This window comes from Physeter macrocephalus, chromosome 19, assembly GCF_002837175.3.
Source record: "Physeter macrocephalus isolate SW-GA chromosome 19, ASM283717v5, whole genome shotgun sequence".
In the NCBI taxonomy this organism is placed as follows: domain Eukaryota; kingdom Metazoa; phylum Chordata; class Mammalia; order Artiodactyla; family Physeteridae; genus Physeter; species Physeter macrocephalus.
In genome coordinates this window covers 19,544,989-19,571,389 of record NC_041232.1, presented here as the reverse complement: position 1 = coordinate 19,571,389, position 26,401 = coordinate 19,544,989, and the positions used below count along the sequence as shown (strand labels likewise).

The following is a 26,401-nucleotide window of genomic DNA, read 5'->3' as shown; positions in this document are numbered from 1 at the left end:
AGCCAGGAAGAAATTCCAGAAGAGAGCAGAAAAAGTGTCAGGTGACAGAGCTTTCTGCACTAGCACCTGTGCTGCTTGACAGTCATCCCAAAGACAGACAGACAGACACACACACACACACACACACACACACACACACACACACACACACACACACACACACCCTGAGCTCTGAAAACCTAGCATCACACAAAGAGCTCATTCTAACATGGCAGCTTTATTTTACTTCTGGAAAAAGATGAACTGCACTTTCTTTTTCTTTCCCCAATTTTCAGTTTAAAAGAATCCCAAGTGTCCTCTACTACCTAATGTAACGGCACTCAATGAAACTTGCATCTTTGCAGTAATTAGGGTGTTTGTTCAAACCTCTAAGATTTAAGCTTGATTTAAGCCTCTTGGCCTGAGTACTAACAGGATGGAAGAAATCTACCTGTTATAAAGAAGGAAGCCCATTTCTCTCACAACTGTTTCCTGAATCTTCCGGTGCTACTTAGTCACAGCTCAGCACAGCAGCACCTGCCAGGAAAGTGGGCACCACGTGCTGAAGCCCAAATGGCTCCAGGAACCGGGAAGACCTGGGCCTTCTCTGCAGCCTCGCCTGCCATTCAGGAGTTTCTCTCTGACCTGGCAGTTGCCTTGTGAGGCCAACCCAGGAATCAATGACACCAGATCTTGGGTACGGGTGTTCCCTCTTGAAACTAAGGAGCCCTCAGAAAGACGAAGGGAAACCAGAGGAGATGAAAGCTGGGTCCCAGGAAATAAAATGTTCATTCAAGTGAACTCCAGTTCAGTTAGCAAGGTCCTGCTTCATCATCTCCCTTGCACATCGCTCTTTTCCTTCATGGCACTTATCACAGTTCATAATCAGAGTGTGTCTCTCCTACACTGTGAGCAACAAAAACACAGAGACTGTGCCCACCCTGCTCACCCCTGAGTCCCCAGCACCAAACTCAGTGTCTGCAACCGAGCAAGCACTCAATAAAAGCTTGTTCATTCATTCCACAAAGGCATACTAATGCCCACAAAGTCAGGCACTGTACTCAGGGATCAGGAATGAACAAGGCAGGCAAGGCCCTTAGCCCACACCCCCGGGGGGGGGGGGTTGACAGTCCATGGTGGGGACAAACAATAAATAAACAGATATATAAACAAGGGTCTATTACTACTTGCTGGGGAGACAGGTCCCATTGAACAAATTCTGACTGCACTCCAACTCCCTCCTAGGCAGTGCTATGTACATCATCAGGTATCCGTGAACAAAAACGACAAAAATCCCGCCCCTCAGGAGCTTACACCAAATCATTCCCAGTTCAGGCTCCGGGCTCTTCCAGTTCCCTCCACCTGGGACCTTGTTCCTCCAGATCTTCCCAGGGCCGGCTCCTGCCCATTCAGGTCTCAGCCCAAGAACACTTCCTCAGAGAGCCCTCCCTGACCACCCCCAACTGAGGCACTATCTCATCACCCCGTTTTATTTTCTGTAGAGCAAACATATTCCTGTTTACGTATTCGTTTGCTTACTATTTCTCCCGTTCCCCCTGCCCCGTAAGTTCCCGAAGGGCTCTAAGAGGCCTTATCAGATTTGTTCTCCCGCTTAGCCCAGTGCCTGGCACAGAGTCGATGCTCCGAAGCATCAGATGGCACGACCCGAGGGGACGAAGACGACGCGGAGCGTTCCTAACTAACCCGGCCTGGGCGGCCGCGGACCACACATTCGGCGACCCTGGGCTCGGGCCCCGCTCTGCGAAAGCTCTGGCCGGAAAGTGGACCGCAGCTTCCCCGTCTGGGAAATGGGCGCCCAGGCGCCCACGGAAAGGAGGCCCGAGCGAAAGGCTCGATGCAGGAGCTCCGCGGGCAGGTGCGGCCCGCGTCTCCCGGGCGACACTCACGTCTCGGAACTGGACCAGGCCCTTCTCGCCCAGGGCGCTGAGGCACTCGTAGGCCGTGCCGGACTGCAAGAAGAGCTGGGCCAGGCACATGGTCTCGCTCCGGAACAGGGACCCCATGGCTGGCCGGCCCGCGTCCCCGCGGGGCCCGACAGGCAGTGGCGGCTCCGGGCCGCGCGGGCCCGCACGGTCAGCCGGGGCGGCCCGGAGCTCAGGCTTCTCCTGCGGCCTGGCCGCAGCCCCGCACCATGGGGCTCCGGGCTGCACCAGCTGCCCCCCGTCCCGCCGCCGCCACGGCCGCTGCTCCAAGCGCCGCCAGAGCCGCCCTCGAGGCCCCGCCCCCTGGCTACAGCCGGTTCCGGTTCCGCCCCCCCACCCCGCTCGTGCCCACCCCCCGCCGGCCGACCAATGGGGCCCGGAGTTGCGGACAACGGCGACGCAGGCGGCGGGGCGAAACGGCGCAAACCCGGCGGCAATGCGGGGGGTCACGGAACCCGTCCGGACTCCGACCAAAAGACGCTACTGGCTCCGCTGTTCACAGCTTTTTAGAAGTTTTACTGAGTTTACGTGCCATAAAGTTCACCCGACTAGAGTATACAATTTTGTGATATTTAATAAAGTTACAAAGTTGTGCGGCCATCGTCACGATCAATTTTAGAATATTTCCATCAACCCCAGAAGGATTCCTCCTGCTCGGCTGCAGTCAATCCCCTTCCCGTCCCCAAGCTCCGGGCAACCGCTAAACAACTTCTTCTCCATAGATCTGCCTGTTAGGACATTTCCTATCAACAGAATTACACCTTGTGCGGTGTTTGCAGCTAGCTCGTGCCGTTGGCCTTTCTCTGGGGTCCTGGCCTGTGTGCGGACCAGAAAGCAGGGTCTGATGCCAGGCTGCTCTTGCCTTATACGCTCCTGCACACAGCAGCTACAGAGATCTCTGGCAGGACGAAAATAGGATGTGAGCCTACTGAAAATCCTCTGGCTTCTCCCACCTTGTTCGGAGGAAAATCCAAACTTCTCACTACGGCCAGCAAGACCCCAGCGGGCCTGGCCTCTGCTTTCCACAAGCCCTGGTCTCCACCTGCCTGCCCTGGGCTCCCTTTGCTCCCCTACTCCTGCTTTCTTTCTCTTTCCAGGTGGGTGCACTTGAACTTGCTGACCCTTCCCCTGTCTCTGCCTAGAATACCCTTCTCCCAGACCTCAAAATTAGCTCCTACAAGTCTCAGCTCAAATGTCCCTGCCTCTGAGGGGCTGTTCCTGACCATAGCGGGAGTGGCCCTACCACCCCACTCCATCACAGTCGTTTATTTTCTTCATAGCACCTACCACTATCGGACATTATCTTCTTTTATTGCGGGTTTTCCCCCACTGGAATGTAAACTCTGGACAAAACAATGTTGCCTGCCATTTCAGTAAACAAAGGATGTTGCAGCCATCAAGCCCTCAGCCACTGCAGCTGCCCCGGAGTCGTTCACCCTGAGGGGATTCAGAATGGAGAAAAACAGGATACTGACCCTAAATAGTTAAGATGCATATCAAAGGAAAAATTTCCATGACCCCGGACTCTGGCATCTTCCCATACATAGAAGAGCATTAAAATCCTTAATTTGTGATAACTACTTTTTTATGATTAGCAGTAATCTTTTGATGTTCAACTACTTATTTTTTTTAAACAAAAACTCCTGTCTCTTCCCTTACCTCTTCCAAACATCTCAACTATCTGAGAGGCTGCCTTCCAGAGCTGTAGTCCTCAATTAAGATCCCCGAATAAAACAGAACTCTCAACGTTCAGGTTGTGAGTTTTTTTGGTTTTTTGTTTTTTTCAGTCAACAGCTCCACCGGACAAGGGACACTGTCTTGGTATCTCCAGTGCCCAGCACAGTAGCCACTCAATAAATACTTCCCAAATGCATACATGAATGTATAAGCTTAGAAAAGGCAAAACCATAGAGTATGCTCCCCGCCTCCACCCCGTTCTACTGCCAGAGTTTCTCCCTTCTTGAGTACAAAATCACCCTAACAAAGCCCACAAAATCAGGCTAAATTACCTGTCATTTGGAAATTTTTTTTTTTTTTTTTGTGGTACGCGGGAGGGGGGGGCATCTCCTGTTGCGGAGCACAGGCTCCGGATGCACAGGCCCAACGGCCATGGCTCACGGGCCTATCCGCTCCGCGGCATGTGGGATCCTCCCGGACCGGGGCAGGAACCCGCGTCCCCTGCAGCGGCAGGCGGACTCACAACCAGTGCGCCACCAGGGAAGCCCTCATTTGGAAATTTTAAGTTAACTTTCCAGAGCTAGTTATACTAACTGCCATAGAAAGACTTTCTGAATCTCTGCAATGAGTCAGTTGGGTATTTCGTTTTCTTTGACAAAATACAATTTCAACTCCTAGTGGGTGTAATCGCTTCAACCCACAGAGATCCACATCAAGAAAGAGGCGGTGGGGGCAGGGGGGAGAAATCCAGTGTTTCCATGGTGTGATACAAACAGTGGTACTTGGGGGGAGGGATTTTTTTATGTCATTTGTTACAGGTTTAATATGAATTAGGAAAAAACAGAACTAGATTTGTAGATTTAGAGGGGAAGGAAGATTTGAAACTCCTCTGGGCAAGAATGCTGAGCGAAGATGCAACAGCCAGGAATTCCCTGGCGGTCCAGTGGTTGGGAATCTGCGCTTTCACTGCCGAGGGCCTGGGTTCAATCCCTTGTTGGGGAACTAGGATCCCACAAGCCGCACCGTGCGGCCCAAAAGAAAAAAAAGCAACAACACAACGTCGGTAGCACCGGCATGTCAGGAGGCACTCGAATGCAATCAAGCAGAGTGAGAGGGAAGAGACCCGCTTTTCAAAATTCAGTTTATCCACAGTGCACAAAAAGTCCATGTGAAACGATGACTACATTTATCCGGCCCACAAAGAAACCTCACTGGAGGCGGCCGCGTGGCCGCTCTTGGGCTGTGGTGGGAGATGTCCTGTTCTGCTTCCCTCCCCCGGCCGCCTCGTGCTGTCTGTCCCCCAGGGGGCCCCAAGAGGAATTTCTCTCAACTAGGAAAAACTGTCCCTCGCTGAAAGCCAGCTTGTTTTTTAATCTATGGGCCCCATGATTCCTATAGCTAATCATATTTTTTTTTTTTGGCAAACTGAAGATTACGTGAGGGACCTGCCTTTGCTAAATGCAAGATCTTTGGCCTACTGTCTCGTGGGCTTGTGTTCTCTCCTGGTTCCGATTACTTACCTAGTCATGTCCCCGTCCCGCAGCCCCCCCATCTTGCCTCATCCATTTTCTTAGACTTTTGCACTAATACACACTTTTAAAGGCTTTAATGCGTTTTTAATCCTGTCTTTGGAACAGTGGAAACTAACCGGTTCAACATAAATATATTAAAAATTAAAAGACTGACTCTCTATGGTGTGAATAACATTTGGACCAAAACTCCTATGACTTTCATCATCTGTGAAAGAACTAAAGTTCCTAATAACATTTACTGACACGGTTGACCCTCTCATGCGTTTTGCTCAGTCTGGTATAGTGGTGAGGACGCCCGTTCTGCATTGCTTGGAACGTCTGGGTAGCTGTATATGTGAATTAAATTTGCAGAGCACCTAATAAAATCTTCTATAAAAATAGAACATTTCATTTATAAAGATTTTATAGAGAGGCACGCGGGAGGACAACAAACCCCTGAAGTAAAAGCTGATGATCTGTACGAGGTCAGCTGGTAGCTGAATTCCACGCTTTGCACATGCCGGTGCAGGGGTTACTGAGGAACACCGCGAATGTGATGAAGGACGCCAACAGTAAGCTCTTGGCGACACACTGAGAAGAAGGCTCCCCTGCAAGACAGTGAATCAGATTAAGCAACGTTCCTATTGCTTAACTTTTTGGGTAATTACTTAGGTAGAAATCAGCCAAAGCATAAATAGTGATGCTTTCTAAGTGGCAACATGATCAGTAAATGTTTTCTTTTCAAAGCTTTGCTATCTGTTTTAAGTTTTCTGTGACATTTACACTTTTTTTTAAGTTTTTTAATTGACACAACATAATGATAACCATTTCAGAAACGTGCTTTACCCTACCTTGATAATACTGGGTCAGCGGATATAGAAGTTGCGGCCAACAAACCTCATTTCTGTTACAGTTGTACTCTGTAAAATTGATCTGGAATCTACAAAGTATTTTAAGAAGTTATAGTAGCTACAGCAAAGCACATGCTTTTGATGAGAAGCATCAAAACCTAATTAAAGAAATAAACTTATTTTGGAACATATATTTTTCTGCTTCTTACTAATGTCACTTAGGTCAGCAACTGTATTACCTTGTAAGTGGACGGGGTAACTGTGCAGGTATCTTAATAAACTGGACAGACGCACTGATGGGGAAAAGGTTGGCCTCATCCTCACAAGTCAGCCCACACTGGAACTGCCAGGTCACCGAGGAGAACCTGGGAGGGGAAGGTTAAGCAGACAACAAATCCTCCGCTCGGTTCCGGTCTGTTAAGAACATCGGGGGACTTCCCCGGCGGTCCAGTGGTTAAGACTTCGCCTTCCAATACAGGGGGTGCGGGTTCGATCCCTGGTGGGGGAGCTAAGATCCCACTTGCCTTGCAGCCAAAAAACCAAAACATAAAACAGAAGCAATACTGTAACAAATTCAATAAAGATTAAAAAAAAAAAAAGAACATCAGGTAACTGACGCAACAACAATATGAGCTGAGAATCTCCTAAAGAAGTTTCCCATTCTACTGGTGCTATTTTTTCCCCCTTTGTATTATTATATAAATTTTCAGATGCACAGACAAGCAGAGACAGTTGTATAATGAACCCTCATGGCCCTATCACAGGCTGCAACAGCTGCCGGCATTTTGCCAATTCTGTTTCATCTCTCCTCCCCCCTCAACTCATTTCATACTGATGCTTTTAAAATTCATTTGTTTAATCACTTGTTTGTCTCAAACAATATTATAATAATAGTAATAACAACAACAATAATAACAACAGTAGTAGCAGCTAATGATTTTTAAGGGCTTTCCATGTTACTTCTGCCTACCCAGCATCCCTTTGCCTTTCTTCTAGTAATTGCACCCCAGCTTTCCCTGGCGGAACTACCCTTGCCCACTCTCAGTTGAGTGGACAAGAAGGGACCCACCTGAACCTAGGGATGTGCCCATCACCTGCGCCTGGCCAATCAGAGCTATGCCCCTGGCCATAGTAATTGGTTCAGAAAGGAGCACATGACCGAAACTGGACCAATAACAGTCTTCCCAGAACTGAGAAAGATGGGGAAAGGAGGCACCCTCCCTCCATTGTACTTGCTAAACTGGAAGAGCTTTTTTTTTTTTTTTTTCCCTAACCACTGAATCTCTAGGGAATTCCCTGGACTTGCTAAATTGATATAAGCCTGGATTTGCTGGTGTTCATCTTTGCCAGCTCTTGAGGAAAACCTCCCGGAGAATGAAGGCCACCCAAAGAAAAGAGGAACCCAGAGATAAAGGGGGCAAGACCCTTGACCACATGGGAACCATGAACCATGAACTCTCTGTGTATGGACTTTTCATAACTTGAACCAATAAACCCACCTTTTGATCAAGTCAGTGTCAGTTGGGACCCTGTCACTTAAAGGTGATAGAGGTCTGACACGTAAAGGTACATCACCATTTTACAGATGAGGAAACTGCAGTTCAGAAGAGGTTGAGTAACTGTCCAAGGTCACACAACTCACACTGTTATAGCCAAGATTTGAACCCACCCATCTGCCACCAAAATCTCTAACCACTGGGCAATATTAGCTGATCAGTATGCCAATGATATTCATGAATTTCAAAATATGCCCAGCACTAAGCAGCCCCTTATTCATCTTTGTATTCCCTGAAATACCTGGCAGACTCCCTTATACGTAGCTTTACGGATACTTGTGAGTGAGAATGAGTTTCCATTCCAAACACAGTTTATCCATATTCCATTTATACATGTAATCATTTGCTAATCATTGCAATTTGTAAATAAACTAGTCAGATTCTAAATTAGCATTCCCCTCTTCTTCGAAGCACCCTCAACTTTACTGTCTCTAAACCCCACTTATCCCCGATATGATCATACCTTGTTTCTACGCCAAGTATCATCTGCTGAGTCATCCCTTCTACGGCGCCAGCATCCGAGAAGAGGATGCGGATATTCAGCTGAGCGGGAACATCCAGGCAGATGCCACTCGCGTTGCTGACAGGTGGGTCTGCACCTGCATCAGGGGCATCTGCACCTGGAGAAATGTTAAGTTGTGCATATTGGAAAGAATAATTTAATAACAGTTTTCCTACAATGCTGTGATACTCCCAAAATGGGAAATATTATTAGACAGGAATCACAACGAATGAGGCTTTAATCTCTAACAGGCTCTAGTTACATGTCACTCTGTAACTCTGTTACCCCTCGTGTTCAAAATGTTCCCTTGGATGTTAGGTCAATCACTGGAACTTTAAAATCCCTGACCCACATAATAAAACCCTAAATCATGATTCAGTTCCCAAGGTCCTCATTGAAATCCACCCAGAGTTTTAACAGAAATACCATATACTTGCAGTAAAATGCCATGAGACTTACCCATGCAGTCACTATTCTAGTAAAAGCTGTATAAGACATTTAAAGTCCATACTAACAACTTTAGTTACTACGGATTAAATACTTCAAAAGCAATTTCCTGATGTGTTGCCACAGCAGTAATACAAATGGAAGAAAATAAAACCGAATAAGAGATTAATTTTCATTCATCTTGAAAACAGGCCCTTAGGGGGGAAAAAACAGCAAGGTCAGTTACAGGATATGGATGGCAAGTCCTATGGCGACTCTGGAGGGGATTTCTTTGTTCCTTCAGGGATTTGGAAGGTTGGCGACACTGTTTCCAGTTTCCTCCTCCTTGATATATGTGTTCAACCTCATTTCTCTTCTATCAACCAGGATCAGGATTGATTTTAATCTTAGACACGAAATAGAAGCTAACAGCTTCCACCTTGAAGGCAACAAAACGCCATCAGCTCTGATTTCCCACCTCACCAACTCTGGTTCTGTCTTGAAATTTCCCATGCTTTTTACTTCTTAGATGCTTTACTGACCCCTTCTCGCCATCCCTCAGGCACTCCACAGCCCACCTAGCTGGCCTAGAGGTTCACAAGGGGTTGACAAGCCCAGACCTCTGGGTTCTGTTTCCAAATAAGGATCTAACTCTGCGCCTAGTGACTTGAGCACAGGCTGGACTGGCAAATCGTGGCCAGCAGGACTCCCTGCCTGAGTCAGAGAGTGGTCAGGGGCACCTCAAGCACACAGACATATTACGTGATCCCTGGTCACCTCAGGGGACAGGGGAGAGGGGGTCATAATGATCCAGACCCTAATCACAAGGGGTGGGGAAAGTGCACGCACATGTCTGGATGGTCCTTTGTACAAATTCCAGCCTAATGAGCTGATGTGACCTTGGAGAGTGTGGAAAGGGTGAGGACAGGACCCAAGGAGGTGCTCCCCCTGCAGCCAGGCAGAGGCAAGGAGCCCAGCAGCAGCCACAGGGACAGGAGGGGACTTAGAAAAGCAGATGCTGTGGAGTCAGTTAGCTCTTTCAGGCCCCAAGAGGCAACTCCAGTAATGAGAGCAAAAGAAGAAGCTTTCTTACTTTTTTTGTTTTGTTTTGTTTTGGTTTTGGCCACACCTCGTGGCACGTGGGATCTTAGTTCCCCGACCAGGGGTCAAACCCGTGTCCCGTCCCCGGCATTGGAAGTGCAGAGCCTTAACCACTGGACCACCAGGGAAGTCCCAAGAGAAGAAGCTTTCTTTCTATTCAATGCCTTTACACACTCAAGACTCCCCGAGGAATTGGAGCAACATTACCAGACTTGCTGGCTGGGAGGAGAAGAAGAGGAACCCTGGGTCGTAGCTCCAGCTCAGACACAGCAAACTGTGACCTTAGACCACCTGCGTGAGCTAGAGCTCGGTGACTGGATGGACGTCCTGGATTTGGAGGTGAAATCGGGCCTGTCAGGGCGAAGTCTGTTGCACATGCCACCTGTGGTGTAGCTCCTCCTCCTCACACACCATCCCCCTGTGGCCCCAACACTCAGAGCAAATGCCTCTCACCAAAGGCACTGGACTGCCAAGGCTTCTTATCAGGCCTCGGTGACCATCCTATTATTAGCTCTGCTGCACCTTAATTTCTTTCTTTTTTAACACCTTTATTGAGATGTACGATATAGTTCACCTATTTAAGTGTACAATTCAATGGTTTTTAATTATATTCACGGAGTTGTGCAACCAGCACCAGATTCAATTTTAGAACATTTTCATTGCCCCAGAAAGAAACCCTGTACTCTCTAGCAGTCACCCCTCACTGCCTTCCGATAGCCCAGGTCTTGAACAACCACCAATCTGCTTTCCGTGTCTATAGATTCACCTGTTCTGGACACTGCATACAAATGGAAGCATACACCATGTGCTCCTTTGGGTCTGGCTTCTTTCACTTAGCATGATGCTTTCTAGCACCTTATTTTAAGGTAACAAGATTGCTTTTGTAAATCACAAAGCCAGTGCTCAATTGTCCGTATTCCTGGCAATCAAAAATAGGAATGCAAACTGACATGCACTGAAAATCCTCAAATTTCATTAAGATTTCCTTTTCCAAAGACCGTTAGCTTGTAAAACAACTGGGCAATTTGAACTTCCTGTCGGTATCCTCTTTAAAAAAAAAAAAGCCATCATGAATAAGAGGTAAAAGACATGAAAAGCCTCCTGCCCAGAAAGCTAACCTCTAAACAAATGTCCGTTGGGCCACAGCAAAGAAAGACAACCTGTCAGGTCAGGATGTAACACTACACCTGACACTATGTAATCAGCAACCAAGGTACACATTTTACACATGCGCAGCTTTCACTTACGTATTATTTCAAGCCAGCCATCACTAAGATTGTCGTAATCGGAGTTGCCTCTCATTGCAACATGAGTCACTTGTATTAATGAATCAAGTAGTTCAACAGCATTCTCCCTGCAAGAGAGGAAGACATTTCTCAGCTCATGGGCCAGCAGGTCTCGTCCTGAAAGTCCTTACAAAGAGTGTCCTGCGAAGTGAGAGAGTAGCATTGACATATATACAACCAAATGTAAATTAGATAGCTAGTGGGAAGCAGCCGCATAGCACAGGGAGATCAGCTCCGTGCTTTGTGACCACCTAGAGGGGTGGGATAGGGAGGGTGGGAAGGAGACGCAAGAGGGAGGGGATATGGGGATATATGCATACATATAGCTGATTCACTTTGTGATACAGCAGAAACTAACACACCATTGTAAAGCAATTATAGTCCAATAAAGATGTTAAAAAATAACAAAACAAAAACAAACAAAAAAAGAGTGTCCAGCTGTGCCTGCTGGATGTCTAAACAAAAAATTGCCAAAGGATCTGGCTGGGAGTCTTACCTCTTTTGGAAGGCCTTCCTGGGATGAACTTACACAGCAAGGGGAGGACATATAGAAACAATCTTTCACTTTGGCCTTAAAATGTTAGTAACTTATGTTGCTGTCATGTGGTTTACAGGTTTCTTTGAGTGTCACAAAGCTTGGGAGGTGGGTAGATCACATATCAAGTTACCAGGATAAATTCATGGGACACAGTGACCCAACAGTAAAAGGAACCTAAATATTTAGTTAGAATTTTGAGCTATAAAATTAGGTGAAGGTTAAGAATTGGAACTTGGCACCTCTCTGTTCCAGTAACGTCACTGGAGGGTACAAATCTTACGAACCACAAGGGAGAGGCTCTGACTGCCCCGCACCCCGCGACCAGGAGCCGCCGTGGGTAACGTATACCCACCGTTTTTCTTCCCTTCACAATGTCCCCCCACCTTTTCCCTGCTCCCCAAAGAACTGCACCACTTGGGATAGAAGACACCACTTCACACCTGCTAGGATGGCTATTATTCAAAAAATGGAAAATAACAAGTGTTGGCGAGGGGGCCTTCCGTGGCAGTCCAGTGGTTAGGGCTCCATGCTTCCACTGCAGGGGGCACGGGTTCGATCCCTGGTCGGGGAACTAAGATGCCGCAGGCCGAGTGGCATGGCCAAAAAAAACAAGTGTTGGCAAGGATGTGGAGAAATTGGAACGCTTTTACGTTGTTGCTAAGACTGTAAAATGGTACAACCACTGTGGAAAACAATATGGCGGTTCCTCAAAAAAAATCTAATTACCATATGATCCAGCCATTCCATTCCTGCATATATGCCCAAAAGAACTGAAAACAGGTATTCAAACAAAAACTGACACATGAATGTTCAAAGCACTATTCACGATAGCCAAAGGTGGCAATACCCCAAATATCCATCAACTAACGAACGGATAAACAAAATGTAGTATATCCATACCATGGAATAAAATTCAGCCATGAAAAAGCATGACGTATTGACATATGCTACAACATGCATGAACCTCAAAAACAGGATGCTAAGTGAGAGAAGTCAGACATAAAAAGCCATAGTGTCATACTATCATACATAGTGTATGATTCCATTTACATGAAATATTCAGAGTAGGTAAATCCATAGAGACAGAATGCAGATTGCCTGTTGCCAGAGCTGAGGGGAGGGAGGAATCGGGAGTGACTACTAAAAGGTACAGGTTTCATTTTGCAGAGATGAAAATGTTCTGGAACTAAATAGAGGTGGTGGTTGCACAACATTATGAATGTACTAAATGCCACTGAACTGTTCACTTTAAAATGATTATGTTGTATGAATTTTACCTCAATTAAAAAAAAAGAATGCATACGCATATCCATAAATTTTCTAAATGCCACCCAGATAATTAAGTGCAAAATACTTTATACATTATGTTACACAGCTTAAGAATTCTTTAAGTGTTAATCACTGATTATACTTGGCTCCAGCCCTTCTATTTCTAGGAGCACGGGGTTCCAACGATGTGAACAAACTTCCCAGAGAAATGTGCATAAATATGGATGAAATAGCTTTAGTCCCAAGAATGTCTCTTTTCACTTATATTGATGTTTGAACCAACTCTAAATTGTATTGGAAGTTTGTATTATTTACTATCACTTTTGTATAGGTTTTTATTCAGACTGAAATTTTTCACATTCATGTTGTCGTGAGTATTCATGTGAATTAAACTTAAGCAAAACACTCAAAATGTAGATAAATTCATCTGTGAGACACTCACCTGAGCTGGGTACAGTTTTCATTAATTCCAACTTCTAAAAGGCACCCAGATAGTGCATTTTCTCCAAATAAAATGGGTTTGAAAGTTGCTGATATACACAAACCCCTTCCAGCTATAAAATAAAAAGATTATCCTCCTATTTTTGCAAAATAAAAGTAAGTAAAATATTTACGTTACAGTTTTTCTTAAAAAAACAGAGAGAGAACAAAAAGCATAAATAAAGTTTCCAGGGACTTCCCTGGTGGCACAGTGGTTAAGAATCCGCCTGCCAATGCAGGGAACACGGGTTCGAGCCCTGGTCCGCGAATATCCCACATGCCACAGAGCAACTACGCCTGTGCGCCACAACTACTGAGCCTGCGCTCTAGAGCCCGCGAGCCACAATTACTGAGCTCTCGTGCCACAACTACTGAAGCCCGTGTGCCTAGAGCCCATGCTCCGCAATAAGAGAAGCCACCACAATGAGAAGCCCAGGCACAGCAATGAAGAGTAGCCCCTGCTTGCCACAACTAGAGAAAGCCCCACACGCAGCAAGGAAGACCCAATGCAACCAAAAATAAATTAATTAATTTAAAAAAAGAAAAGAAATAAAGTTTCCAATATTCGAGAACTGAGGTCATTGTTACTCTAATCCTTTGAAAGCTGAACAAAAGGCTCTTTCTGTATCGAAATACCTGGGCAGGGATCAAGGGTTTATTCTGAACCTGAAGTTTAATGCCTTCTGGCAGACGTGGGTAATTGCCACTGTTGCAAAGATCTGCCATAGTTTGGAATGAAACTATTCTCATGTCTCCGATTAGCACCATGTTGGGCTAATCAATGACTACAAAGACAAGCGACTCTCCAGCCACTTTCATATTTAAATCTCTATTACTAAAATCCAGCACTTCGAGTGCAAACAATGTGAACATTTTTTACAAAAAAAAAAAAAGAAAGAAAAGGAAGCTGCAAAAGCATGGAAAACAACCACCCCCAAGCTAAATAAACAAACTGGGCTTTAAAGTAATTAGTTCCTTAATCAGATTCAAAATATGGTAATATTTCCAATTCTAGTTCACCAGAGAGCTAATCATATTACCAAACCAGATTACCGGATTGCCAAAGGTGTAAAGTCGTGACATTATTCATGCTGTTGGTGTTTAGAGCTCGAACAGGCTTGCCAAGTTGGTAACCTAGACAAACACAACGCAGGAGTGTGAGCACCTTTCCCTCTACAGTTATTTTAATGCAACAGGAGCTAGCTCATCACATATCGGAAAGGAGGAATCCACAATGAAAGGAAATATGCAGGCAAAGCTTTTTCAGAATACCCTCGAGAAAAAGGACGTCACCTTCATTTGTTTTTGGTTTTATTTTGGTTTTTATTGAAGTACAGTTGATTATAATGTTGTGTCAGTTTCAGGTGTACAGCAAAGTGATTCAGCTGTCACTGAATCAGATTCTAAAACAAAGATGTCCATGTGGTTTTTTGGAACACATTTTTAAAGTAAAAATCTGAAAAGTGAAAAGCAGGCAGGAGTTGGTCTTGGACCTCTCACCCTGGAGAACAATTAGCTGCTGGGCAGGCGGTTCATGCATACTTGCTGAGTGATTAATACCACTTATCACAGGGGCTCGTAAGGGAAACTTAAACCAAAGTTACCTTCTCAGGGAATGATTTGCCGGTAAACCAATTCAACCCCAAGATCTGATTTAGATTCTATTCCCATCCGTCTCCTAGTAATCCAGTTTACCGTTTGCACCTTTTTTTTGTTGTTTAATTTTAATGTCATCAAGTGCTTTTCTTTTCTTATTTATTTATTTATTTTTGGCTGCGTTGGGTCTTCATTGCAGTGTGCGGGCTTTCTCTAGTTGCAGCGAGCAGGGACTACTCTTCGTTGCAGTGCATGGCCTTCTCATCGCAGTGGCTTCTCTTGCTGTGGCGCACGAGCTCTAGGCACGCGGGCTTCAGTAGTTGTGGCACGTGGGCTCAGTAGTTGTGGTGCACAGGCTTAGCTGCTCCGTGGCATGTGGGGTCTTCCCGGACCAGGGATCAAACCCGTGTCCCCTGCATTGGCAGGCGGATTCTTAACCACTGCACCGCCAGGGAAGTCCCTCCACCTTTTTAATATGAAAAAGTTCACAAGTACAGAAAAGTTGAAAGTGAGCCTCACTCAATACAGCCACCACCTAAAATCAACAACTGTTAATATTTAGCCATATATGTCTTATCTATTATAAAAGCATATATACATTGGAGGGGAGGGGCAGGACCATGTGAAAATAAGTTGTAGACATCATGACACCTCACCCCTAAAACCTCCATCACACATCTCCCCAAATTAAGAACATTCCCCTACAGGGAACTCCCTGGCGGCCGAGTGGTTAGGACTTCGCACCTTCGCTGCCGTGGTCTCGGGTTCAATCCCTGGTCGGAGAACTAAGATCCCACAAACCAAGGGGGGCAGCCAAAAAGAAAAACAAACAAAAAACATTCCCCTATATCACCATGATGCCAATATTTCTTCTAAGGAAATTAATAATAATCCCTTATAATCATATCATATCCAGTTCATACTCATATTTCCTCCTAGGTTCCCTCCAAAAATGTGTTTCACGCTGTTTTTACAAATTGGGATGCAGTTGAGGTTCACGCACGGTGTTTGTGTTTCCAGCACTACGCCCCACCGTTCCTGAACCAGAGGCCTCCCCTCTGGCCACAGGTCCGACCCTGCCCGCGTACACGTCACACTCACGTCTTCCTCCTTGGCTTCCCCCGGGTTATTCCTGTCCCCAGCACCCTTTCCAATTATCTGCTTCTCAAGGCGCAATCTTCTCTTCGCAGCCCAGCCAGGGGCTGGGCTCTGACTAGCTCACTGCTTTTCCTCCAGCACTGAGAACAGAACCTGGCAAGCGCTGGACACTCAACACTGCTCCTTAGTGATGCAAAGTCTGGGAGAGCGGCCAACATTCTACTCCTCTGAATCCTGGAGTAACTGTCCCTCAGTCCCTCACCCGTTTATTAATTATCTTGGATTGTTCACTGGTGTTTCCTGTAACTTGGTGCTGTCATTCCAAATGAGAGAGTGAATTCCTTGAGGGCAGGGCCCATGTCATAGAGTCCTCTGAAAACCCCATCCTGCCTCAGAAAGCGCTAGAGACAGTGGCTGTATCTATTCAAGCTGTTTCGCTTCCTGATCAGTTCTGACTCTTAATTTACTCTTTTTTGATGACAGTGTCAACACTTTTCACATATTCTGATGGTGTTTCTCAGAAATCTTGTCGAATTAAGTCAGTGAAATGAAAACCCTTAAATTCCAGGAGCCCGCTTTTAAAGCCAACAATAAATCCCAAGCTCCACATTCATAAGTACAGTAAAATCCTATTTAAAAGAAAAAAAAAAATATATATATATATATATATAATGGGTCATGTATGATTAAATCAGTATATATAAGTACTGAAGATCATGCAAAGTAAAAACTTATTTAAAAGTAAAAGAAGGATAGCAAAAGGACGGAGAAATTTTTTTAAGAAACAATGATAGGTTTATCTAACAAGTATTTACTGGACACCTACTATGGTCTAAGCCACAGTTGTCCCATAGAAATATAATGCAAACCTCATATTTGATTTTAGAATAATATGTATCTTTAGAATTTTTTAGAAGTTAAATTTTTTTCTAGTAGCCCCATTAAAAAAGAGAAAAAGAAATAAGTGAAATTAGGGACTTCCCTGGTGGTGCAGTGGTTAAAAATCTGCCTGCCAATGCAGGGGACACGGGTTCGAGCCCTGGTCCGGGAAGATCCCACATGCCGCGGAGCAACTAAGCCCGTGCGCCACAACTACTGAGCCTGAGCTCTAGAGCCCGTGAGCCACAACTACTGAGCCCATGTGCCGCAACTACTGAAGCCCACGCGCCAAGAGCCCGTGCTCCACAACAAGAGAAGCCACCCCAAAGAGAAGCCCGCGCATCACAACAAAGAGTAGCCCCCGCTTGCCACAACTAGAGAAAGCCCATGCGCAGCATTGAAGACCCAACGCAGCCAAAAAAAAAGAGAAATAGGTGAAATTAATTTGAATAATGTATTTTATTACACCCAATATATACAAAATATTATTATTTCCACATATGACACTGGCCACATTTCAGGTGCCCAGCAGCTACGTGGGGCTAGTGGCTAGAGTACTGAACAGTGCACTCCACATACTGGTTTAGGCCCTGAGGAGGCATCAGTGAACAAAAGAAATAAACAAATACATGACAAAGCGGGTGGTGATATATTTGCACATAAATACAAAATGCGCAACATGACCAGGAGTTCACAGTCCCTGGGAAGTCTCTCCACAGATTCCAGGGTAGGAACCCATCATCTGCAGCTTATTTCTTTAAAAATTAATTTTACCAACACTTTATTTTTTATTTTTTGGTCATGCCGTGTGGCTTGCGGGATCTTAGTTCCCCAGCCAGGGATCAAATCTGGGCCCTGGCAGTGAGAGTGTGGAGTCCTAACCACTGGACCACTGGGGAAGTCCCCCTTACCAACGCTTTAAATGCCTTATTTTCCTTTTCAAAAGACGAGAGTTCCCTGGAGATCCCCTGGTTAGGACTCCGTGCTTTCACTGCTGAGGGTGTGGGTTCGATCCCTGGTGGGGCAACTAAGATCCCACAGGCCGCACAGCACGGCCAAAAAAAAAAGAGAGGGGGAGGGAGCGATAAATTAGGAGTTTGAGATTAGCAGATACAAACTACTATATATATAATAGATAAACAACAGGGACCTACTGTGTAGCACAGGGAACTATATTCAGTGTCTTGTGACAGACAATAATGGAAAAGAATATGAGGGGGAGTATATATAAATGTGTATAACTGGGTCACTTTGCTGTGCACCAGAAACTAACACAACATTGTAACTATACATCAATTAAAAAAAAAAAAAAAAAAGACCAGTAGCTAAAGAGAAAGGATGTTTTAGGTTTACAACAACTTGTTACAATATACAACACTTCATGTAAAAAATTAAGCTGTTATCAGGAAAAGAATACAGTATCACAAAAGAAAAAGAAAAAAGTCAGAGTCACAAACTAAAGTTGGAGCTATTTATAATCATCGTTATAGCACAGGAGTGTTGAACTAAAATATGTCTGTAAGATCAGTGATTGACATATACTATCTCACCTGGATTTCCAGACAATTCCTTTTCATTACCACTGTTATAGCTTACAAATTTCACTGTAAATCTCTGTGTCATGATTCCTAGAAATAAAACAAAATAAAAATATGTCACCACGTCACTAGGAAATTATCCCCCATAGTGTTTCTTTACCTTATAATTGCATTTTGACAAAAAAAAAAATACTGTTTTCTGATTAAATCATAAATACAAATAAGAAGAACAGGCCTGAATTAGTTTATCTGTTGTAATTATGAAAATCATGAAGAAAGGAGAAAATATTTTAAACTGAAAGCATTCTTGCTGCCCTCCACAAAGTTACCTTTCTGGTGGGCATTAATTTCTGCCCTAATGATTTTGACATTTATTTCACTGATTGTATTATTATTCCATCTGAAAATATAATGTTCTTCCACATTCACATTCCTGGGGGCTGATCCAGTATTTAAAAGTGTTTCTGCAAAAAAAAAAAAAAAAAAAAAAAAAAAAAAAAGAATACTTTAATAAATTAAAGACCTTCTTTGGGCTCAGGTTGGTGGTTTTCTCTGCCTGGGTGGCCTTCTCCCCCCACACCCCAGCCCTGCCCTGCCCACCCAGTTCCCTTACACAGCAGGGTCATTACTTCCTCCGGAAGCCTTCCCCATTCCTCTACCCGAACCAGCGTTAGCCACCTTCTCTACACCATCCCCATATCCTGAGTGAGCTCTGTCCTTTTCATTTCAGCATCCCTGGTCCCCGGCTCATAGCCTGATGCAGAGCACATGCTTGGAAGAATGTTTGTTAACTGAAAGATTACAGAATGTCAGCTTTTTAAGAGCAGGGGCCTGCTGTCTAGTTCACTACTATATTGTACTAATATCCGATGAAGTAAAGAATAAGTCCTAGAATTACAGCACGTTGAAAAGAACCACTAGTAGTATCCTTCATTAAAAACAAAAGTCCTGCGTTTCCCTGGTGGCGCAGTGGTTGAGAGTCCGCCTGCCGATGCAGGGGACACGGGTTCGTGCCCCTGTCGGGGAAGATCCCACATGCCGCGGAGCGGCTGGGCCCGTGAGCCATGGCCGCTGAGCCTGCGCGTCCGGAGCCTGTGCTCCACAACGGGAGAGGCCACAACAGTGAGAGGCCCGCATACCGCAAAAAAACAAAAACAGAAGTCCTGGAAATATCGGCCAAACTCTACGTACCTTATTTGGCTGCCTCACAAATGCAAAGTTTAATGATCAGAAAAAGAAGAGCAAGCAAGAAGTGAAAATGCTAGATCCTAAAGAACTTTTTTTTCTTTTTTTTAATTTATTTTATTTATTTATTTATTTCTGGCTGTGTTGGGTCTTCATTGCTGTGCGCGGGATTTCTCTAGTTGCGGCAAGCGGGGGCTACTCTTTGTTGCGGTGCGCGGGCTTCTCATTGCAGTGGCTTCTCTCATTGTGGAGCATGGGCTCTAGGCGCATGGGCTTCAGTAGTTGTGGCACGCGGGCTCAGCAGTTGTGGCTCACGGGCTCTAGAGCACAGGCTCAGTAGTTGTGGCACACGAGCTTAGTTGCTCAGCGGCCTGTGGGATCTTCCCGGACCAGGGATCGAACCCGTGTCCCCTGCATTGGCAGGCGGATTCTCAACCACTGTGCCACCGGGGAAGCCCCTAAAGAACTCTTTAACTCTCTGAAAAACATTTAAGAAAAGGCCCACGGGCCCTGAGAAGGAGGAGGGACCCTGGAACCCACGTCATCCAGGACTGTGAAGGGTCTGGCTCAGGTCACGGATGTTACTCCAAAAAGGCAAGACAGAACAAGGAACAAGCAAAATGGTAGTGGGATATCTTTCTAACGGTTGTGAACCTTCTAAAATTCTCAATAAAAGTGTATTTTACCCTGGGACTATATATTACTTGCAAGAAATGACATATATTCCCATAGAAATGATATAAAAGTGTAACATTAAAATACCTGTATTGGTGATAAATCTGCCTAGGTCAGTTGCTTCCTCATAGATTACTTTTGGTGTAACTATGCCTGAAAAGATACATAAATGAACTTCCACAGGAGTACATGACCTAACATGATCACATTTATCTATGAAAATGAAAGCTTGCCAAGCAAACATGGTAACTGTGCCCACCCTGTATGCCAACTACTCAGCTCCCCCCAACTCCCCAAACGCCATCAAATGGGAATCCCACTATTCTTGACATCTAATTATAACTGAGAAGGAAAATCTCAAAAGTCAGTGAAAATAATCTGGACAGTCACTCTTGTGTAAGAACCAAAATGCAGCACACTGCTGGTTTGGAACGTAAAATGGTACAGTCTGTAGAAACCAGCTGGGCAGTTCCTCAGAAAGTTAAATTACCTTGTGACTCAGCAATTCCACTGCTAGGTATCTACCCAAGGGAAATGAGAACGTACGTCCACACAGACACTTGAACACAAGTGTTCACAGCAGCATTATTCACAATAACCAAAAGCTGGAAACAACCCAAATGTCCATCAACTAATAAATGGTAACAAAGTGTAGTATATTCATATGATGGAATATCACTTGGCCATAAAAAGGAATGAGGTTTTTAGAAAAATGGGACAGATGAACCGGTTTGCAGGGCAGCTGAATTGGGCGATTGGGATGGACATGTATACACTGATGTGTATAAAATTGATGACTAATAAGAACCTGCTGTATAAAAAAATAAATTAAGTTAAATTTAAAAAAAAAAAAAGGAATGAGGCTTTGATCCATGCTACAGGGCGGATGAGTCGCAAAAACATGATGCTGAGTGAAAGAAGCCAGTCACAAAAGGCCACATATTGTATGAGTCCATTTACATGAAGTGTCCAGAACAGGCAGATCCACAGAGTGGCTGCCAGGGCTCAGGGTGGAGGGACAACGGGGAGAACTGTTAAATGGGTGCAGGGCCTCCATCTGGGGTGATGAGGATGTTTTGGAACTTGGTAGAGGTGATGGTTGCACAACACTGTGTGCGTACTAAATGCCACTGAACTGTACACATTAAAATGGTTAATTCTGTGTTATAAGAATTTTAGCTCTATTTTTTTAAAAAAAGAACAGATATGCAATATGCTGTCTTATGGAACTGAACTTTTTCCAAAGAAAACACCTTCCTCAGTTGGCAGGTGAAATCTTATTCTAAGTTGATCCAGTAGAAGTGAGATCAGAGTTTATCTCAACACTCAGGTCCGTGCTCTTATTTTGAACGAACGTCACTTACCTCCCATAGTACCATTCTTTACCTTCACGTTGGTGATTCTGTCCCGTTCTGGGTACACCTCCAGGCTAGTAACGCACTGAACATCAAAATTCTGAAGGAAGGCCACCGGGGCATTCTGCATGCACTGCCCAGCCAGGGATACCTGAGGGCCAGGCGAAATCCCGACAGATTTACGACCTCCCTTCTAATCATAAAAAAGATATCAGTGTTTTGTAAAAGTACTCTTTTTGCAGCCTGCTCCTACTGCTGGGTTAGCTTCAGCAAAGGCTAGGGCATTGACTAATTGACTGACTTCAGTAAAATGTCTAGCTGACTTGCTACTCAAAGTCTGGAAGCCACTGGCTGAGGGGGTCACAGTAAGTATAGTTGCTAAAGAAAATTCCCTGCCCTGCATCATTTACTTTGCAGAAACATGATTATACTCAATTTCATGTTCTCTCCCTCATTACAACCAGATTTTTGTTAAAACCATAAAAATGGATTCTGGGAATTCCCTGATGGTCCAGTGGTTTAGGACTCTGTGCTTTCACTGTTGAGGGCCCGGGTTCAATCCCTAGTCGGGGAACTAAGATCCCACAAGCCGAGCAGCAAGGCCAAAAAAATAAATAAATAAAAATAAAAATGGGGACTTCCCTCGTGGTGCAGTGGTTAGGAATCTGCCAGCCAATGCAGGGGACACGAGTTCAAGCTCTGGTCCAGGAAAATCCCACATACCGTGGAGCAACTAAGCCCGTGTACCACAACTACTGAGCCTGCGCTCTAGGGCCTGCGAGCCACAACTACTGAAGCCCGCATGCCTAGAGCCCGTGCTCCGCAACAAGAGAGGCCACCACAAGGAGAAGCCTGCGCACCACAACGAAGAGTAGCCCCCGCTCGCCGCAACTAGAGAAAGCCCGTGTGCGGCAACGAAGACCCAACGCAGCCAAAATTAAATAAATACATTTAAAAACAAATAAATAAATAAAAATAGATTCCTATGGATAGTAAAGAGAAATGGTGTAGCCTCCCATGTTTTCTTCCCATAAATATTTGTTCCTAATTTTGAACTTAAAAAAAAATAAAGATTTCACATAAAACTCTATAGTCTTAAAATATTTTTCAAAATTCTGTAATATTATACTACATATTTAACACAACATTGTAAGCCAAATATATTTCAATAAAAAATAAACAAATCCCGGACCGGGGCACGAACCCGTGTCCCCTGCATCGGCAGGCGGACTCTCAACCACTGCGCCACCAGGGAAGCTCCAAATAAAAATTTTTAAATATTTATAGCTTACTAGAAATTGGCTATTAAATTAATAGAAGTGAAAAACAACAGTTACTTCCATGGAAATTTCTAGAAAGTCTTTTGGCTTTATTTAGTAAGTTCACTCTGAGATTTAGCAAAGACAGATTAATTTAAGAGTGACTACTGGGGGCGCAGTGGTTAAGAATTTGCCTGCCAATGCAGGGGACACAGGTTCGAGCCCTGGTCGGGGAAGATCCCCCATGCCGCGGAGCAACTAAGCCCCTGCACCACAACTACTGAAGCCTGCGTACCTAGAGCCCATGCTCCGCAACAAGAGAAGCCACCGCAATGAGAAGCCCGTGCACTGCAACAAACAGTAGCCCCTGCCTCGCCACAACCAGAGAAAGCCCCCGTGCAGCAACGAAGACCCAACACAGCCAAAAATAAATAAATAAAATTTAAAAAATAAAAAGAGCGACTATCAAAAGGAAAAAAAATCCAGAGGCCTTAAATAGTTGAGTGCCTGAAAAATCCATAGGAGAAAAATAAGTAACTTAGGAAGTGATTGTTTTTTTAGAGTAATATGAGTTAAATTAACAAGAGGAAGGGGAAAATGAGAAAAGCCTCTAGCATATTAAAATTGAAATGATTACCTGCGGAATAGTAAAATATGCCTTATCTACAGTCATGACTGGATCTCCTTGTTTGTAACCAAAGTCTGAAAAGTCTTTCAGATCAGTATGCAAATACATGTCAAAGGAAGCGTGTTGTCCAGAGGAACTGCAAATCAATGAGAGAAACCATCACTAATGTGCCAAAAACAATTCTTTTAAATTTTTTCTGTTTTTTTAAATTATAAAAATAATATTTGTACTAAATGCCACTGAACTGTATACTTTAAAGTAGTTAATGGTTAATTTTATGTTCCATGAATTTTACTTCAATAATAATAATAATAATAAAGTTGTTGTAAAATTTCAACAAGACAGAAAGTTAAAGTCCCCCATGAGCCCACCACTCTTTCCCCCAACCCGGAGAATCACTATTGACTATCTGTGCTATCAATCAATTTCTTTTCGGTGATTCAATTGATTCAGTGACTCAATTTCTTTTCCAATTCTTTCAAATACTTAACACAAAATAAACTTACTAACTGAAATCTAGAATTGAATCTAGAATGGAGGAATTGAAGCATGGAGCCTCTGGAGAGGTCCCGAGAAGGACGTGGCCCATAGGCTAGGGTCAGCTGGGCGCACGGCCCTCTCCTGGGCGGCCCCTTGGACACTTACACGGAGCCGTGATAGAAGTACCCGAGGAAAGGCGAGTTGGCGAGCTGCACACACAGGAATGGAAACCAGTCGGGGACTCCACGTGCCGTCTGGACGGAGCAGAGCTGATCCAAGGGAGGATTAACATCTCCTCCAAAAACGCCGGGGAAACAGGACTCCCTGAACAGCGCTGTTAAATCTGATGAGCATTCCTGGAAAGAAGATGTAAAGGAGAAGTGAAAAGAGGAAAGTTTTCCCCTGTGCCCGCCATCAGGATCTCCTGGCCAGTGTGATGAACGTGCGGCTTGAGGCCAGCAGGACCCCGCCGAGGAAGCAGAAACAAACACAGCCTGCATCCAGGCCAAGGGTACTCTGTGCTCACAGGAAGTAACATCGTGCTAAAATTTTAGTCAGCGCCCTACAAGCCTCCAAGTCAGGAACTTCAAACCTTCAAGGAAATCACATCTTAACTGGGGACCTCAGATATACCACACCAAAAAAAAACAAGATGAGAAAAAGAAAAGATAATATGGAATAGACAACAAATGGCGAATTTTCAGTTGTCATCACCATTCAAATCCCTAGCCCAGAGAAACCTAAGGACATTTAGAGTTAGGGCAGACAGTCCGTATGCCAAAAGAATCCTTGAAGCTCTCACTGTCGTGATATCACGACCCAATTAATGTCAAGAAGTCACTTTATTCACGCTTTCATTTACTCATCTGTATTCTTCCTTGTTTCTCAAAGGACTGAGAGAGCTAAAAGTTAAATACGTTCTAAATCCCTTGTTTACTGAAGGTAGAAAAGTAAATGATCTGATTGTTTTAAATAAGGGCAAGTCAAATTAAAAATTGATCGTGTCTAAAGTGGTAGGTAAGTTGAAGCTGTCTGAAGATGTCACTGACCCAGAATCCTAAACGATTCCAGTGGTTGGTGCTATACATATACATATACACCATATATAACAAACATGAAGGAAATTAGAAATAGGGCTCAGTGATATACTCTGAAAGTAAGGGGAGAGAATACATTTGACATTTCTGTTGATACCTGAACAGATTTATGATGTGCTGTATTTTTAAAATTAAACATGATTGTTATTATAAATACAATTGCTAGTATGAGTGTTCCAATACAGACCCTAAGCTTTCCTTTTCCGTTTTGTAAAACCAACCATGACATAAATAACTGCACTCATCCAAAAGTGGGAGTGACTGGGGTCCTCGTACAGGTGCCTCTTTTGCATCTCTTATTCCCCTTCAATCTAAAATAAGGATTAAAAATATGTATTTGACCTGGGATTGGCCAATGGTTTCTTAGATATGACACCAAAAGCACAAACAACAGCAACAACAAAAAAAAGTGGGGTGGAGAGAGGGGGAACTGGATGAAGGTGGTCAAAAGGCACAAACTTCCAGTTATAAGATAAGTATTAAGGATGTAACTACAAGGTGAGAATATAATTAACATGCTGTAGGTTACATATGAATGTTGTTAAGACAGCAAATCTAAGAGTTCTCATCACAAGGAAAAATTTTTTTTCTGTTTCTTTAATTTTGTATCTATAGGAGATGATGGATGTTCATCAAACTTATTATGATGATCACTTCATGATGTATATAAGTCAAATCATTATGCTGTACACCTTAAACTTGTACAGTGCTGGAGGTCAATTCTATCTAAATAAAACTGCAAGAAAAAAATGATAAACTGGACTTCATCAAATTAAAAAACTTTTGGGCTTCAAAGGACACCAACAAGAAAGTGGACAACCTACACAAGAGGAGAAGTTTTTTGCAAATCGTATATCGGATAAGGGACTAGTAGCCAGAATGTACAGTGAACTCTTATAATTTAACAACAAAAAGACAATCCAATTGAAAAATGGGCAAAGGGTCTCAACAGACATTTCTTCAACAGACATTTCTTCAGAGAAGATATACAAACAGCCATGAAAAGATGTTCAACATCATTTGCCACTAGAGAAATACAAATCAAAATCACAATGAAATACCACTTCACACACTCGAGGATGGCTATAATCAAGATTATTCTAACAGTTGTTGGTGAGAATATGGAAACTTGCAACACTTATACACTGCTGATGGGAATGTGAAATGATGTAGCCGCCTTGAAAAACAGCTCCTCAAAAGGTTAAACATGCAGTTACCATATGACAAAGCAATTCCACTCCTAGGTAACAAAACCAAGAGAAATGGGAACACACATCCAAACAAAAACTTGTATACAGATATTCAGAGAAGTATCATTCATAATAGCCAAAAAGTGAAAACAAACCAAATGTCCACCACCTGATAAATGGGTTAAGCCCTATGTGATATACCCATTCAATGGAATATGATTCAGCCATAAAAAGGAATGAAGCACTGACGCATGCCACAACACGGGTGACCCTTGAAAGCGTGACGCTAAGTGAAAGAAGCC

The 26,401-nt window shown here is 44.1% G+C and overlaps 2 protein-coding genes across 2 annotated transcripts in view; both read right to left on the bottom strand.

Annotated features, from left to right (window-relative positions):
- Positions 1-2,157, bottom strand: part of ATP6V0A2 (ATPase H+ transporting V0 subunit a2) — a 39,375-nt gene extending 37,218 nt beyond the window's left edge. The window contains exon 1 of the mRNA XM_007125159.4: positions 1,887-2,157. Coding sequence (XP_007125221.1) covers positions 1,887-2,003 — 117 coding nt within the window. The 5' untranslated portion in view covers positions 2,004-2,157. The remainder of the gene's footprint in view (positions 1-1,886) is intronic.
- Positions 2,158-4,905: 2,748 nt separating this feature from the next.
- The window catches only part of TCTN2 (tectonic family member 2), a 29,056-nt gene continuing 7,560 nt past the window's right edge, over positions 4,906-26,401 (bottom strand). The window contains 13 exon segments of the mRNA XM_055080569.1: positions 4,906-5,718; positions 5,962-6,050; positions 6,201-6,326; positions 7,981-8,137; positions 10,794-10,900; positions 13,082-13,193; positions 14,173-14,253; positions 18,243-18,320; positions 18,560-18,694; positions 20,178-20,243; positions 21,455-21,596; positions 23,342-23,468; positions 23,978-24,172. Coding sequence (XP_054936544.1) covers positions 5,597-5,718; positions 5,962-6,050; positions 6,201-6,326; positions 7,981-8,137; positions 10,794-10,900; positions 13,082-13,193; positions 14,173-14,253; positions 18,243-18,320; positions 18,560-18,694; positions 20,178-20,243; positions 21,455-21,596; positions 23,342-23,468; positions 23,978-24,172 — 1,537 coding nt within the window. The 3' untranslated portion in view covers positions 4,906-5,596.